General features: G+C 40.1%; 1 protein-coding gene across 3 annotated transcripts in view; it reads right to left on the bottom strand.

The window, feature by feature from the left end:
- The window catches only part of FREM1 (FRAS1 related extracellular matrix 1), a 116,116-nt gene that overhangs the window by 24,031 nt on the left and 74,373 nt on the right, over nt 1–17,712 (bottom strand). Inside the window, exons 25-29 of one of the 3 annotated variants that reach the window (XM_060237270.1) lie at nt 16,608–17,022; nt 15,965–16,163; nt 14,278–14,422; nt 2,929–3,058; nt 829–901 (exon numbers count right to left, since the gene is read on the bottom strand). In XM_060237270.1, the coding sequence (XP_060093253.1) occupies nt 829–901; nt 2,929–3,058; nt 14,278–14,422; nt 15,965–16,163; nt 16,608–17,022 (962 nt within the window). Of the gene's footprint in view, nt 1–828; nt 902–2,928; nt 3,059–14,277; nt 14,423–15,964; nt 16,164–16,607; nt 17,076–17,712 lie in introns of those variants that run through there. The other 2 variants (XM_060237268.1, XM_060237269.1) reach the window with 2 other exon arrangements.

The raw sequence follows: 17,712 nt of genomic DNA, 5'->3' as shown, positions 1-17,712 counted from the left end.
GAAAGCTGATGGCAATCGAAGAAAGAACCACCAATGATATGACTTGGTATAAGGCCACTTCATATGTTCAAACAGGGTTGCCATATGCCCTCTGGGGTCAGGAGATCTCCTGCTCCTAGAGGATGTTGTCTACTGGCACTCCAGTGGCCAGCTAAAGAAAAATAATAAAAATGCTGTCAGTCCTCTCTAGGAATTGCTGGCAGTTTCTTAACAGGCATGATGGGTTTCTTTCCCAGAGGTGTTCAGGGCAGCTTTGTTGTCACCTTTATAAACAATCACAGAACAGGAAAGGGGAAGATATAGAGATCTTTCTCACACTTCCGTGAGTATCTTCCATGAAAATATTTTAGCCTGTTGTCTAGGCAGCATGGGATAGGCTACAATAAACCTATGCTGTAACTAGATATGCTACCACTCTCTACCTCTTTCAATAAAATGATCCATTTGCAAAGGTTAGCATAGCTGTATGCAGCCACCCAGCACATGCACTGACAGCAGCACACCAGATCATCTTGCCTGGCAACTGGGGACAGATCTCCACTCAAGCAACCGAGGCACTGGCAGTGTGGAAGAATGCAACAGGCATGGCCTATGGCCATCATCACCTCCCAGGCCTACAGCCACCAGCCAAATCCAAGGCAAATTCCTTTGCTGCTGGCTTACTCCAAGCATGTCTGGGCAAGTACAACCCTTCTCTCAGCCCCGCATTCCATTTTGTTTCCTGGCACACCAACATCTTCACAGGTAGATGTTGCTTTTTCTTTTGGGTGGCATCTGAACCAAAAAAGTCCCCTGCCCTTTTGTTGGAATCTTTGAGCCACATCTTACCTGGATCAAACTGAATAAGTTTGGAAGGTGCTATTGTAAAATCCTTTTCTGATAAAGCTGTCACTTCAATGACCTAAAAGAAAAGATGGTGGGAAAAAGTTTTTGAGGGCAATTAGGAATCCAAGTTTGTGCAGATTGAGGGAGAGGCTAAGGACTGGATGGTTCCATGGATCCTAGGACACATGTTTGATTCAGCTGGCAACCTTCCAGCTGGAGATAAGGATCAAAGAGTATCCTAGCCAGTATGATAAGAGATGGTATAAAGTGCAAATATGCCAGGGGAGACTACTAAAAATGAAATTTTCATGAAAACTGAAAATGAAAACTTCTAGTAATTTTCTATTGACAAGCATATTCATAGCAAATTCCAGAGCTACTCCATTAGGGAAGGAGGTAGACTGATCTCAGGTATTGCTTCCTCAACAGAAATCACCCCCTAACTGACATGGGACTGAGGGGATAGGCTCTTCCCCATCCCCCTCTCAACAGCAGCTGGATGGAATTCCAGGAGATTATTTTAACTGGAAATCACACAAGCAGGGCATGGAGAGTTAAATACCTTTTCCTGTACCAAGCCCACACTTGTCTCTCACACATGCTACTGAATCGTAAATGTCAAACAAAACATGGAAGATGCAATCACGTATTTTCCATATACTGTGCAGTTTGGCTGTAAGAAACTACAGCAATTTTAAAAATATGCCATGTAGCTGGAATCTAAAGCTCATAGCAATTTTCAGAGGGCAGGCCACAGATGATATTCTACTGGGCCATGGGGATACTGTCATAAATAAGTATATAGTATGTGTCGCAAGGGAACTAGCTATGCAACCCTAGGTTTGCATTATAAATGTGACTATCAACATTAATTTCCTTATGGATCATATGTACATACTTCTAAACAGGGCAGAGAGCAGTTATGTAACTCAATGATGGGTGTAGACATAAGTGACACATCATCTGGGAGATCTGGTTATGTCTGTGATTCTATTTCCTTAACAATAATGACATAACTCCCCAATTCAATCTGGGATTGGAGGATTGTGTTGATTTCTGACAGCTATCAGCAATGTCTGTGGTATGCTATTGCCATACTTTTACACACTGAAAACTAGATGTTGGAAAATCTTTGTGAAAATGAGGTGGGGAAGGAAGTGAAATCCCCTTTTGTAAATATGAAGAACCATTTTTGTAAATGTTGGGTCTAAAGTTACTCCTAGATGTTAGGAAAGAAAAATTGTATCTGTTGTGTTAGGGAATGAACGTTTTTAAAAAGCCAGAAACAAGTCTGTTGAAACTCATAAGGCCTTTGCTCTTTGACTTGTGGGATTGCATCCCAGGCTATGGGAGGTAACAATAATAACATCATTATCATTTTAAAGAGACTGAAAGGGTAGCAAGATGTCATGGAAGAGAGGCCTCATGTATTTTAACTTTTAACCTGCGGAATATATGGTGTGCCAGTGGGGTGTGTTATGTGACATCACTTCCAGGGAAACTTGAATTGATGTCATGCCACTCTAGCGATTGCTGGAAATTCTATGGTTTTACCACAGAGTTTCTGCCAATTCCTAGAGCAATATGATGTCACTTCCAGGTTTACCCCAGATGTCACGCTGCATGCCAACAATTTTTAAATAATTTTTCACCAGCTGCTCAAAGGTGTGGCAGTAGGTTGAACAGGTGCTAGCAGGAGGTATATCACTACAGCAACCTGGGAACTCTGAATTTTAATAGTTGTGTAGAAGTGGGAATTTTCTCTCCCTAGTATGGAAAGTCTTAGTTACAAAAATTCCCCCTTCTAAGCTGCTATTACAAGTACAGAAGTCCTGTATTTCCTTTTATATGGTCTTTCTGGAGATAAACCAGAAACATGAACATATATGGTTACAACATTTAAAATTGGGTCCGATCTTGTACATATAATTAAAGGTGCACCTTGGGTTTGTACAGGTTGACAGTAGTGACTACTTTAGGCCTTGGTTGGTCACTCAGCAATTGCAAGGTTACTTAAAATGTTCAATAAAGCTATGCAAATCAACTCTACATATGTTTAAGCTACAGTAAAATTGCAATTGTTATTCCTTAAGAAAAAATTACCTTCACTGCAACAAAAGCAGAATCTGCGGTGTGCCCCAACCGAGTTACTTTCAAAGGCAGAGTCCCCACATTTTCACATACTTGATAATGATCTTGTTGCATTTCAATTTTAGACCACTTTAGCTCCAGACTGTGTGAGAGAGAGAAGAAAGAAGAAGAAATGAAATCACGTTGTGGGGAGGGAACTCCATACCAATTTTAGAATCCCAAACTAGTTGAGGATTTGAGGTGAGCATAATTTCCTTCTTCTGTGTTATCTTCCTACCAATGTATAATTGTGCAAATTGCCCACCAATAAGAAGAGAGACATGAACAGGGCTTAATTTGAGCTAAGGCTTACCAGAGCTAAAAATTGAATGTTTTCCCCAAAATCACAGTCTGACTGCCCGCCCCTGGCATCTGAGATTAGAGGTTATTCAAGCAATACACATATGTGGAACTAGATTAGGGCTGCGGTTGCCAAATCCAATTCAAGAAATATCTGGGGACTTGGGGGTGCAGCCAGGAGACATTATGGTTGGAGCCAAGAGCAAGGGTGTGACAAGCATAAAAGTCCAAAAGGAGTTCTGGCCATCACATTTAAAGGGACCGCACTCCTTTTATATACTTTCCCTCCTTTGGAAATAATAAAGGATAGGGGCACCTTCTTTTGGGGGTCATAGAATTGGACCTTCTCATCCAGTCATTTTGAAACTTGTCAGGTATTTTGAAGAGAGGCACTGGATGCAATGCTGCAAGCCCCCCCCCCCCAGCCCCAGATACCTGCAGATCAATTCTCCATTATGCCCTATGGGAATCAGTCTTCATAGGGAATAACGGAGTGTCCAGCAGACATTTCCCTTCCCCACCCCTGCTTTCTGATGACCCTGAAGTGGGGGGATGGCCTCCAAACTGGGGGATCCCCTGCCCCCACCTGGGGATTGGCAACCCTAAATTAGATTGCTACCTGTCTATACTGTCTGTACTATACCTGTACTTCAAGGAATTGTTACTGGCTACCTATAGATTTCTGTGCAAAATGCAAGACACTGGTTTTGATCTTTAAAGCTCTAAATCATTTGTGTCCAAGACATATGAGGGAATACCTCCTCTATGAATCTATCCATTTGTAAAGGTCCACTAGCAGGGCCCTGAACAAAATTCCATCTTTGGTGGTTGTAGACTGGCATCCACTAGGAGCAGGGCCTTTCCAGTGTTCTCTCCACTTCATCTTCCCCTTTTGATATTAATCTGTCCCATTCACTTAAGTGCTTTCTGAGATAAAGTTAAAAAAATTCTCCCCTAGGTATTAAACTTTTTAAACAGATCTAATTTGCCCAAGGTTTTTACATTTTGACTCTGCTGTTCGTATTAAGATTTGCTTTGTGTCTTTAGAAGGCTTCTCCTATCTTAGGCAGATAGGGAGGGGAGGGCGGGATACAAACCAAATAAAATAAAAATAAAACAATAAATAAATAAGAAAAACAGCTCAGAGGCTTTGCAGAAACAAGGAAAAGGGAGACTTTTGACATAGACCTATGTAGCCCAACTGCTACTTGTACCTCCTTCAGCATCTAGCTACTCTGCAAGAGAACAAGGGAGACTGAAAGTCCCTTCCATATGCCTTTTCACTATTTTATATTTAATATTTATTTGTTACCAATCTTGGGTCTTTTGAAAAAGAAAAGCAGAATACAAATGCAATTAATAATCTAAATAAATAGTAATTTTGCAATGCTTAAAAATGCTTTCCTTGTCTTGTTTTCTGCAGTAAATGACTTTGAAAGTAGTAATATACCATTAGGGGTACACATACATCCTAATTCTTTACCCCAAAAGGAACACAAAGTAGTTTACAGTTTTGTTCTCTATTTTATCTTCAGAACATCCCTGGAGTCAAGTTTAGGCTAGGAAGAGCAGGGTGACCCAGAAACTTCAATGGAAGAGATGGGGTTTTGAACCAGGATCTCTTAGATTCTAGTCTGACAATCTGTTCACAACACTAGACTAGGCTTAGACATAAGAACTCAAGAGTCTCAACTAGCACAGAGAAAAGGGACAATACAAATGTAAAGGGCTGATAGGAATCAACAGCATGGCATTCTAGTATTATCTAGAAGGTAGAGATTGATATCCTTCTCTCCATTGTCAGTTGTACCTTATGAGCTCCCTAGGATAATTTCACAATGTTATGATTCTTAGGAAAAAGAAAAGCGAACAGGCTTTCCAACTGGTTGTTCTACATTTTTACAGGGTAGACTATCCAGGACTAGCTGCTCCACCTTTTCCAAGAAGGAAGTGCTTTCCATATCAGAAAACTGGCACACAGAACAGAAACTTGTCTGAACAACAGTGGGATAATTTTCAAAGGCTTGTTTGTGACATCTGAATATTAAATGTGCCAATATAGTTGATGTTAGTATTGTTAGGGAATTCTGTTTGAAATTCTATTTCTTTATTTCAAACAGTGCGATGGATCACTGGATCAAATAATCATTGAGAGGCATTTGGGAGGTGAAAATAACAAACACTATAGAACTACATCCTCATGCTAGAAGATCATGTGCTTAGTGGAGGCTACTTCCTCCTTCTTCTTGACCTCTCTGCCTGAACAAAGGAAGTCACCTGACTAACTGACCAAGAAGATGAAGAAGAAGAAGAAGAAGAAGAAGAAGAAGAAGAAGAAGAAGATATTGGATTTATATCCCCCCCTCCACTCCGAAGAGTCTCAGAGCGGCTCACAATCTCCTTTACCTTCCTCCCCCACAACAGACACCCTGTGAGGTGGGTGGGGCTGGAGAGGGCTCTCACAGCAGCTGCCCTTTCAAGGACAACCTCTGCCAGGGCTATGGCTGACCCAAGGCCATTCCAGCAGGTGCAAGTGGAGGAGTGGGGAATCAAACCCGGTTCTCCCAGATAAGAGTCCGCACACTTAACCACTACACCAAACTGGCTTTTACAAATAAAAGGTTTTCCCGCTTTTAGACCTTGATTGACAGCAGTCAGTATCTTCTTCCTAGGTCATGCAGACAATAGGGAATCAGGCAGTGTTAACCCTATAATGACTGGAACTTTAGAACATTCCAAAGGACATACAGAACAGATATATATTTCCAACACCCCTTCTCAATGCCTAATGTGCAAGTCATTATACATTCAATAGTCATTACTCATTATTCACTGTAACATTCGCATCAACAAGATTCATCATTTCACGTAAACGTTCAAATCTAGCACAAGGTAATGGCTTTGTAAGTATATCAGCTACCATAGCTCCTGTACAATATTCTATCGTAATCAGCCCCTTCTGGTGTAGATCTTTCACCAGCTCACATTTAATACCAATAGATCTACTTCTGGCTGTTCTACTTTCCCCTTTACATATAGCAATACAAGCTTGATTATCTTCAAACATTACAATAGGTACAGGTTCTTTTATCTTGAAGTCTTTCAGCAGGTGAAAAAACCATTCAAGTTCACTACAGGCACTGGCTGCTGACACACAATCAGCTGCTGCTGTAGATTGTGCCACTATAGTCTGTTTTCTGCCAGTCCATTCTACAAGTCCATTGTCATAGAAGAACAAGTATTCACTGGTTTATCTGTAATTGCATGATTCCTCTGCATAGCTGACATCCATGTATTCAACTAGTCTGGGATTCTCAGAAGGTTCAATGATCAGTCTTAAGTTCATAGTCCCTTTTAAGTATCTGGCAAATTTCTTTACTGCATTCCAATCGTCGTAATTAGGTGAACTTACTTTTCTGCTCAGTATTCTGACAGCAGCTGTAATATTAGGTCTGGTAGTTTTACTCAGGTACAGGAGTTTTCCTATAGCTTCTCTGTACTCTCCAACCACCCTAAGCTCTCAGGTATGCAGGTTCAAGAGGTATCTTGGATTCTTTACAGTCTCTCATGCCAAGAGATTCTATAAAAAGATTCTATAAAGTCCATAATGTTTGGCACAGGTTCCCTCCTCGAGTCTCTCAGTCTGTATTCCTAGATAGTTTTTAATATCTCCAAGTCTTTTGACTTCGACCTCTTTGTTCAGCTTTTCACAATGTCTTTAATGTCCTTTTTGTTCTTGCAGCTCACAACCAAATCATCTACGTAAACCAGAATGTATTGATATTCTCCATCTTTAAGTCTAGTGTACATGCAGGGTTCAGCTTTCCCTTGCTCAAATCCTTGTTGCTATAGTAGTCCAGTTATTTTGTCATACCAGCTTTTTATGGCTTGTTTCAAATCATACAGTCCTTTGTTGAGTTTGAAAACACAGTTCTCTTTGCCAGGGACTTGAAACACTGTCTTAATGTCTAGGTGCTCTACAAGCATATTTCTAGATGATGCCACACTCGTAGTGCTTTAAGTGTAGCACTATTGATAACTGGTGCAAAAGTCTCTGAATAATCAGTTCCAGATTCTTGTGCATAGTCTTTGGCTACTAGCCTTGCTTTGTACAAGACTATAGTTCCATCATCTTTGTATTTTATTTTGTAGACCCATTTGCATCCAACAGGCTTTCTTCCTGCAGGTAGCTTTGTAAGAGTCCATACATCTTTTTCATAAATGGATAGTATCTCTAGTTCCATTGTTTGAATCAATTTCTCCTTGTCTTCATTAGGTAGATCACTCACTTGTTTCCAACTCTTGGGTTCCTCTTTAAGTTTCACAGACTCTATGGATCTCACAGTATCACAGTATCCATATTTCTGAGGTGGTTGCCCTTTTGTGCTTCTTTCTGATCGTCTTAAAATGAGTGGAGTTTCTGTTGCTCCCTGTGGTGTGGTCCCCATTTCCCCTTCTGGTTCAATAGAGTCTTCAGAAGGTAGACCTGCCAGTTCACTGGTGGTCACTACAGGTACACCAATCTTCAGAAGCATCACCAGTAACCTCAGGATCAGATTCAGGTACACAGGGTGCTCTAGACAAATTACTGTCAGCCACAAACACAACATTACAAAGTTTAGTCTTATTCAGCCTTGGATCATAGACTCTGTAGCCTTTTCCCACTGAGGGATATCCTATGAACCCAATCTCAGTCCTTGCATCAAGCTTCCCTCTAGGAACATATGCATAGACTTTTGCTCCAAAAGTTTTAATATGCTTAAGTCCTTGCTTCTTGCCAAACCAAGCCTGGAACGGAGTAATTCCTGTTACTTTTGAAGGTATTGTGAATATACACTGCTATATTTACAGCTTCACCCCACAGGCCTTTAGGTAATCCAGAATTAATGAGCATTGCTCTGGTCATTTCCTGTAACACACAATTAAGTCTTTCTGCACTCCCATTCTGCTGTGGAGTGTATGGGACAGTCACTTTGTGTTCAATCCCTTCTGCTTTCAGAAATTTCTTGAACTCATTGTTGCAATATTCACCACCTCCATCTGTCAGCAAGCTTTGAGGTACATGCCCAAATCTGTTTTAACCATGGATGTATATTCTTTAAATTTATCAAGAGTCTCATCTTTTGAATTGAGCATATAGACAGTGCTATATTTTGTTTTTGCCTCTGTGAATACTGAGAAAAATTTATCTCTCCCAATCGAAGCTTTTATAGACCCAACATCACTGAATATTGGTTCCAAAAACCTTTCATTATGCACACTGCTTTTTCCACTGAAGCAAGGTGTGGTTCCTTTTGCTCTCAGACAAACATCACATCTTTCCTTGGATTTATCACAATGCACAACATCAAGTCCACAATCTTTTAGCAACTTCTCAACACTCTGCATGCTTCTGTGTGCTAACTTTACATGCCAAGCATAAACGCATCTCCTATGGTCACACTTTCTGCCTTCAGTCTGGCAGTCTTTTCCACAACATCAATAGCACCTGACCTTTCACTTAAGTCCATAATATAATGAACATTTCTTTCATCCAGTTTAAAACTAATTCCAGAATTCTGAATAATTTCACCATCATCTCCTTTATCAAGATATACAGCATAATTATTTCTTATAAGCACTTGGCTTGAAAGTAAATTCTCAATTGATTCAGGTGCATAAGCTACATTTTTCAGTCTTACTGGCATTAAATTCTCATCAGTGGTAAGCAATTTCATTTTGATCTCACCCACACCATAAACTTGTAAGGGTTTCTGGTTGGCACCTATCATTTCAGGTCTCTGACTTTCATCCAACTCTGAAAACATGCCCTTATATCAACAAATATGCATAGAAGATCCACTATCAATCAAAAATCTTTCACCAATAAAATTCACATTATTAACATGCATGGTACTTTCTCTTTTCCTTTCTTTGTTCCCACCTGGATCATGCGGCTTGGAAAATTTCTGGTTTAAAAATTTCTGGCTGCTATGGCCATGAGATGGTGCCCGTGTTCCCTCATTTGAAACATGTGCTTTAAAATTGCTATTCCTTTGTTCAGTTTCCTTTTCCTCAGATCCGGAGGCTGCTTCCTCCTCGATAGCATTTAACAGGCCTTCCAGACTCAAATCTTTTTGCAGTCTCAAAATCTTCTTAATTGACTTGTAAGTACTGGGTAGAGCTTTCAATATAGTTGAGATTAAGTATCGTTCTGCAATAGTCTCACCAAGCTCCTGTAGTTTGGATTGCATGCACATAAGTTCCTTCAGACATTTAGTCACAATCTCCCCTTTTTGCACTTGAAAACCAAATATTTTGCCCTTTAAATCATGAATAGTGCTTATGGGAGTTTTGTTATATTTATCTTTAAGGCATTCAAGCATTTCTTTTGCAGTTTTAAGAGTGTGCAATTCAGGAATTTCATATGCCTCAAGAGATTCTAAAATGAGAGTTTTTGCAAAACCATCTAGCCGTTTAAAATTTGATTTTTCTTGCTCATTCTCAGGGGGATTTTCAGATGAAACTCGTTCAGCTCCATAAATCTCAAGTCTTTGTGTTAGGAGCGAGAGCCAGAATGAGAAATTATTCTTAGTTAACTTCAGGGTACTAAATCCTATCACTGGTAGGTTACTCACGGTACCAAAACCAAGATTTGCAGTGGCTGTTCCTGAAGATGTGGAAACAGTGGCTCCTCTCTCTGGGTTCGACATTTTTCACAGCAATCAGGCAGGGCAGGGTTAAAGATACTTTCTTCCTCACTGGAGAGAAAAGGCGGCTGAATGTGTGCGCGTGGTTGCAGCAAGGCTCTTCCAAGGTCTCTGACATAATCCACAGAAAAGGGTTAAAAAGCTCCAAAAAATTCTCTTTCTAGCACATCTGAGGCTTTTAGACAAAAGTACAGCGTTTCCAGATCGAGACAATCTGAATTCAACACTCATTTAAGTCAGAATGCTTTCAATAATGGCAAGAGAAAAAAAGATGTTTTAAAATTGAGACTTGACCGCACAGCATTGCAGCTTGCTTTCTATTGCTTTCTAAATGCTCTCAAAGGCGATCCAGATTAAAAAATCATTTAGAGTTCAAAAAACAGTCCCTGCTATAAGCTACCAGTCTGATGGCAAAAACCAAGAACCATCTGCTCTACTATCAATTTTGTCAGGGAATTCTGTTTGAAATTCTATTTCTTTAGCTCAAACAGTGTGATGGATCACTGGATCAAATAATCATTGAGAGGCATTTAACATGAAAAAGCAAAAACATTTATTTCTACAAGGAAAGGGTACTGGGAGGTGAAAATAACAAACACTACGGAACTACATCCTCACACTAGAAGATCATGTGCTTAATGGAGGCTACTTCCTCCTTCTTCTTGACCTCTCTGCCTGAACAAAGGAAGTCAGCTGACTAACTGACCAAACAGACAAAACAGGTTTTCCCGCTTCTAGACCTTGATTGACAACAATCAGTATCTTCTTCCCAGGTCATGCAGACAATAGGGAATCAGGCACAGTGTTAACCCTATAATGACTGGAACTTTAGAACATTGCAAAGGACATACAGAATAGATATATATTTCCAACAAGTATATTATAAAAAAGGAACATAGGGGAAAAAGTTTTGGGGAAAATAGTTTACTCTTAAATGTCTGTTGACCACAGAAATGTAGGTGAATACATAATACTTTGGTTGAGCCATAAAATTAATTTCTGGTACATTCCCTCCGAAAAAGATGTTTGTTTTGGCCAAATTTTAATAGGCAAGCTATAATATTGAAAGCCTCCCTAGCAGGACAAGGTATTGGGCTCTGAACTTGGAAAATAGGATTCAGATTTTCCATCACCTATTGAGATCACTGGCAGACCTTGGAACAGTTGGTAACATCCAGGCTGAGCTACCTCACAGTGTGGTGGTGAGGAGAAAGTTGGCAAAACTTTCTTACATGTGTTGGGCTATGTTCTTTGGAGGGAGACTGGGATGCTGAGCCGAGTTGAAGAGAGACATACTTCAGATAATAGAACACAGAGGGATAAGACAGGGAAGGAAGTAGCTTTTGCTCTCCTAGTCCACATGTTTCTTTTCCTATAATTACAGAACATTTCCTCCACATTTCTCACTTTATATATTACACGACAAAACATACATGGCTGCCTCCTGGTTTTAATCATAGCATCTATGATGCTGACAGCCTTTTTGGGATGCATACCGACTTCAAGTCAAGAGCATAACATCACTCTATTACACACAACCGCATAGATATAAGCCACCCTAATGGAAAGGCTGTGCTTGTACTCTGCTGAGCCAGAGCGAAGGCAGCAGTGCAGCACTGGAGAAGTACACAGAAATGAGTAAGGCCTACAGCCATGTTCCATGGAATTGGTTCCATGCAATAACTCTCATGGATATAAAAAAAAAAACGAAGTTACACTTTCTTTTGATGGACTTTAAGACATTAATAGCACCTATTTCCCATCTCAAGAATGTCTGCCTGCAGGTTTCACACTTCAGTGTAAAATTATTGTCCTATTTTTTTAAAAAAACTAGCAAGTTATTTGTGGCTAATAAAGAGACATCTAGTGGCAAACTCTGGAACTGAATATACATAATCCGCTTCCTCATTCTTCTACAATTTCAGTCTAGGTTTCTGCTACCTGGCATTACATTTTATGACACACATGGCCCAACCAGATAAGATTCCATTTATGTCAAATCCAGCCCTGATAATAAATGTTTGACACTGCTGGTCTAGGCATTCAAAAATATAACTGAAAGAATATGCCTTAGATATCAGAGGTGTCCACCTTGTTTGGTCCTTTCAATCTACTACCTAAATATTACCAGTTTCTATCTTCTTAATTCATTTCAAATCCTCAGAGAATAGCAAAACAAGTATTACTAATTGTACACAGTGAACAGAATTGTCTTCTTTCTTAATTTGGGTGAAAAGAATACAAGTAGATGGAAGTCAAATCTAAATGTTTAGGCATGATCTTAAAGGTACATACAGACTGCAATTTGAAAATCTGAGAAGTAACCAATGCATCTCAATGCTTTTTGAAGTTATCTCTGTTCAAGGACAAAAAGTCTTCTTGCAGGGCATGAACATTATACAGCTTTACTCTCGTCAACAAGTGTACAGAGAAACTTTTAAACAAGCCATGTTCCTAAGGTCACGAACCTCAGGGTGGCACGTGGAGGTCTCCTGCTATGACAAGTGATCTCTAGATGAGCAAGATCAGTTCACCTATACCCTGCTGAGGTCCTCCTCTCCCCAGATTCCACCCATCAAAATCTCCAGGTAGTTCTCAGCCAACAGCTGAGAAGAAACTAATAAAGCTCAAAATACTCTCCCAAACCATTTCCCACTATACTTAGACTTGCAGGTTGTGATCATTCAAGTAAAAAGGAAGTTTATAGATGGCTCTTGCTAAAATATGGGTAGCATACTGTTAGGGAAATAAAAGGTGTTGGCTTTGATGACATCTTTTATTGCTGATGTGTAAAAACCCACACTGAAAATTAATTATTGTGTCTACTGAATAGAGATCTGATGCCAATTCAGAGCTAGAGTGACCTCTAGCTGTCAAAATGTGCATATAAAGCTACCGTTCTCCATTCTCAGTTCAGCTGTGGAATCCCCTCGCATTTTATTCACAGTGAGACTTTTCCTCTATAGACCCATGCCGTGGTGCTATTAATCACAGTCACCACTCATATTATTTCTACAATATTTTATAGTGGGTAAAATGCCTGACAAGACTTATCCTGTTCCGTGCAGCCTGCCTTAGTCATCTATAGCACTGTAGAGAGGGCACATCTAGGAATATAATATAAGCCTTCTTGTGTTTGAAAGGGCACTCATATTGTAAGAAAAGGGGTCTCATCCATTTTATAACTAGCCCTATTAGGCCTGTGCAAAGCTATGCAAATTTAAAATCCTGCAGGCCATTTAAGAATATACATATGACTAGGGCTAGTACTTCTGAAATCTCTGCTGCAAGTGCAAGAATGTTCTTTTCATGATTACTTCAACAGAAGTGATTTCCAATAATGAAAATAAGCTCTGGAGTTCAAAAATGTTTTTGGATGCAACCTTTTTTTCTTCAAAGCTTTCATAGTTTTAAAAAAAACAAACTGGTTAAATCTGATTGCCTTTCTAAGACCAAGTCCTTTTGTTTTGAATGAGAATGTTAATTTACAGAACCAGAGAGCTATGTTGCTCCAAAGCTTGCATGCTCATGAAAAACAGAAGCCACTTTTGTCAAACATAACCCATTATCTTATTCTCTGCCTTTTAGGATGTAACTAAAAGTGATGCTAAGAGGCTATATAGGATACAGTCATGTAAAATGTTTTTTAAACACCAAGCAAAACTGTGCCCACAACTGTTCATCTCCTAAGGGAAAAGACAGAACTGGCATACTGAGGTGGATGGTTAAGATACTATGATATAAATCAGGAAGACTCATGATGACATATCATCTCTGGCCAGACCTTGCCAAACTATGTTCTCTCTGCCTCAGCACTTCCACTGCGCAATGGGGAAAATAACATTGTCCTTCCATAAAAAGATTGTTTGTTGCTGTTGCTGGCTACAGGGAAGAAAGAACTTTTAAAAACCTTATCATAGCAAGACTGAAGACAAGATGCCCAGCCCTCTTCCCTTCAGTCCTGCTACAACTTACTTTTTAAAGTTTTTTCTTTATAGGCAGCAACAACGTAATTTCTGTTCAGCACATTCAGTGAGTTAGGTACAGCAGCGGATTTCCATGACTGGAAGGCAGGATGATTTTCATCCATTCTTTTCTCCTTCTGCAGACTATTGACTTGTCCCAGGCTTTTTTGGGGGGAGAGGTCCCCCTGAGTCCTGACCCATAGGAGCAGCATTCAGGGCAGCAGGAAGAAGGGGGAGGCAAGAGGTTTGAACCACACTAATGGGAATCACACATTCCTGGGGAAATTTTCAGTCATTCCAAGCCAGTAAATGGAATGACTTAAGGCAAGAAGCAAAAATGAGAGTGTTTCGGAAAATAAAGTATTTACATTTGAGGTGCCACAGACATTCCATCAGGATTAGTAACTTGAATCTCCAGGTTGTCTGAGTTCCCCTCCCAATACCGATCAATGATATACAGTATGGTTTTGCTTCTTAAATCCTTTTGACTGAATTCTTCCTGAATAAATCCACCTGAAAGAACAAGAGAAATACAAAAAGAGCAAAATATCAAAGCAGGAATGGGGTGTGTGCATTCACACAGTTGGCTGCATTCAGATATAACAATCGGGAAAGGTTTGTTTTTAACAGCAATGAGTCTTAGAAGTCTTTTGGCTCCTGCATTCCTTTTCTCTCCTCATTCTTGTGGGCTTGGAAACTGAGAACATCCACTTCTCAACAGATCAGAATTTGTCATGATGTCTGAACTGGATGAAATGATAGATTGTAGTTTGTTGCCTAGCATATAAGCCAGGATTCCAAAACAGGATTAAACAAATTTTGGAATCCTAATTGTTGGCAAGAGAACATGCCACAGTTAGTTGTTGCATCCATTTTGGACTCCACAAGAACTTATTTGGAAACCAGGAAATCTTCATGCAAAGAGAGGTACACTCAGACTCACTGCCTGGTGCCCCCCCCCAAGCGCCCCCACTCCTCCCTCCGCTGCACCCTCCTCTCCCCTGCCGTGCCTCCTCCTCCCTCCCTTCAGACCCTTCCCCCCCCCCAGTGTCATTTTCAACGCCGGAACCAGCTCTAGCACCCCGTTCCGGCTCTCGAAACGTGGCTAAAACCACGCTGCGGGGCCGGGGCGCACTCACTGGCTCTCAGGAAGAGCATCCTGAAAGGGTGACCCCTGCTGCTACTGACTCCTCTCTCCCATCCAGAGATCAGCTGAAAAAGTGGGAGGTCTCCAGGCCTCACCTGGAGGCTGGCAAACCTATCAGTTCTAATGTCTGGCTCATCCACCATGGTTTGTCTTAGCACTGGAACAGAACTCGTTAGCAGCAATATTTGTAAGAAAACCCATAAGAAATGTTGTGGGATGTGCTGTTCCCAAACACTCTGAGTTGAAGCGTGAGGAGTTGAGTTTGAGCAGGCTTCAACCAGGCAGAGTCTGTGTGTTGCTTTATGCCCTGCATCAGTATATAGAGCACTCAGACAATCCAGAGCAGCAATTCCACAAACTTTTCATATTAGCTTTTTAAAAGTAATATAATAATAATATCTATTAGTGCTGTTTTGAAAAAAAGAGAAAGAGTCTGAAGGTGCTTGCACTGAATGTGGTTTTTGCTTTTCAAGAAACAACTGTAAATAAGTCTCAGATGGCAGTTGTGTTGGTCGGCAGTAGAAGAGCTGGATTTGTAGCCTATATCACCACTGAGACCCAACAAAATTTTCAAGGCATAAGCTTTTGAGAATCAAAGCTCCCTTTATCGGATACACTTGTATCTGGTCTCTAAGGTTTTACTGGACTAGAATCTAACTGTTAAGAAAGCTATCTCTGTGGAAGAGAATGACATTATGAATCAAAATGGAATAAAACAGGCTATTTAAAGAATCAATTGGAATTTACATATCTCTGCAGAGCTCTGTCTTTCCTGACTGCTTCTCCGAACAAAAATTTATTGAGAATTCTTCTTGCTCTGTTACAAATCTACTTTAAGAGGAAGCTGTAATGCTACTCAATAGAAGATGTCTTGAACTATATTAAAAGGAGGTGAACTGACATAATACCTGTTGTATTTTGCAAGCAGCCATGTTGAGGTCCTTGTAAAATTCTAAAAATAATCTGGTCATCATCAACACCACAATTTGATACCTTTAGTGACCTAGTTGTAATATAAATGCCATAGTTGCCATTCTTCAGAAGTTCCACATCTGAAGCACAACGAAGGTGGACAATTTCTGGTGATGCTTTTACTGCACCATCCACCTGAAACAAAAATTAAACATAACTGTTACTGGTCACGTGCTACATTTTGATCAAGAGCAGAAGAATTCAATATATCCCTCTTTCTTTGGTCAAAACAGCTCAAGATCTATTTTGTCGAAACAAACATTTGTAATTTCTTACAGTAAACACAAGGGATTTGAAAAGCACGGATACGATTAACCTAATCCCGCACTTTCTAGAAAGCTAAAACTTGGCACGTATACAGTCCAAGGTGACCTAGTTACTAGAAAAGTTTGAAAGAGGCATATATCTCTCCCAAACTGAAGACTAAAAGTAAACCCCTAAATGAGTGAGATACTTCCAACAAACAAGTTATTTGGTATAAAAATAGTCCTAGAGACTCTTATCACAAGCAGTCAGGAATGTGTATTAACATTTGTAGAATGCAATCTGAATACATTAACATGTGTATGTGGAACTTGCCTGAATGATGAACGCCAAAGGCTCTGTTTGCACCTTGCCATTTACAATGAAGCCTTCATTCACTCCATCTGTTGCCACAAATGTAAATCTGTCGATCCGAGAATCCCCCCCTCCATGTTTATAAGCAATGTTCAGAATGTCCACATCTTGCTGGCTGAAGCTTTGCTGCCATAGTCCAGACTCTCTGTTGTACAGTTGTCCATATTGTGGAAGCTGTGCTAGAAGAAAGGAGAGGTTTTGGGGAGCCGTATCTGGGTCTGAAAGCTGTAGAACATCTGGAGAAAGGAATGCCATACCACCTTCGAGCAATCGTAACCCCTCATTCTTGACCACTGTGGGAAACGCCCGGTCTACTGTTTCCAAAATGATGTCAAACTTTCCATGTTTAATTCTTAGTCCGTTGCTGATGACAAATCTGGCAAAAAGAGGCAAGGTAGCCTTCAGCATGTGTTCCTGTTTCACCATCTACTGAAATGAAATATAACAAACACCTTTACTAAAGGGCTTGCTTCTTGGTAACTTGGTGATACACATCAAGACCTTGATAAAATGGTTCTTCTGAAGCACAAACTCAGACACAACATTCCAAGGAGTTATAAACCAAACTGACTCTGAAAGCTAATTAAAAGTTGTCAGAAATGACTGCTGCTGCTGAGTTTCGATTATACAGATTCTTTAGTATTCTGGGATGTTTCTTTTTTAGCAGCACAAATTAAAGTGTTACAGACATGCTTGAAATTTGTTCTAGGCCATGGATATCACAGGAAATTACGTACCATGCTGTTGCTTTCCCTAAAAGTGGTAGTGAAAGATAGATAAATTTAAATTCTAAGATAGATAAACTTAAATACTAAGGACTGGTTCACACAGCTAGCCTCAGCCTCCATGTTATCATTTGGGGCATACATGCACAGCGCTGTATTGAAGGTATATTACATGAATCACAAGTACACACATACTGATGCACACAATTGCTATGATATTGTGTTTGGGGGATATATTTTGACCCCTAAATGATTGCAGGAAAAATGTGCATTGATTACTGTTTGCCCTTCCATTTTCACATACATTATTCACATGACCACCTAGAAGAGAGTTCTTAAAG

This window comes from Heteronotia binoei, chromosome 4, assembly GCF_032191835.1.
Source record: "Heteronotia binoei isolate CCM8104 ecotype False Entrance Well chromosome 4, APGP_CSIRO_Hbin_v1, whole genome shotgun sequence".
NCBI classification, from domain to species: Eukaryota; Metazoa; Chordata; class Lepidosauria; order Squamata; family Gekkonidae; genus Heteronotia; species Heteronotia binoei.
This window is presented reverse-complemented; position numbering and strand designations above follow the sequence as displayed.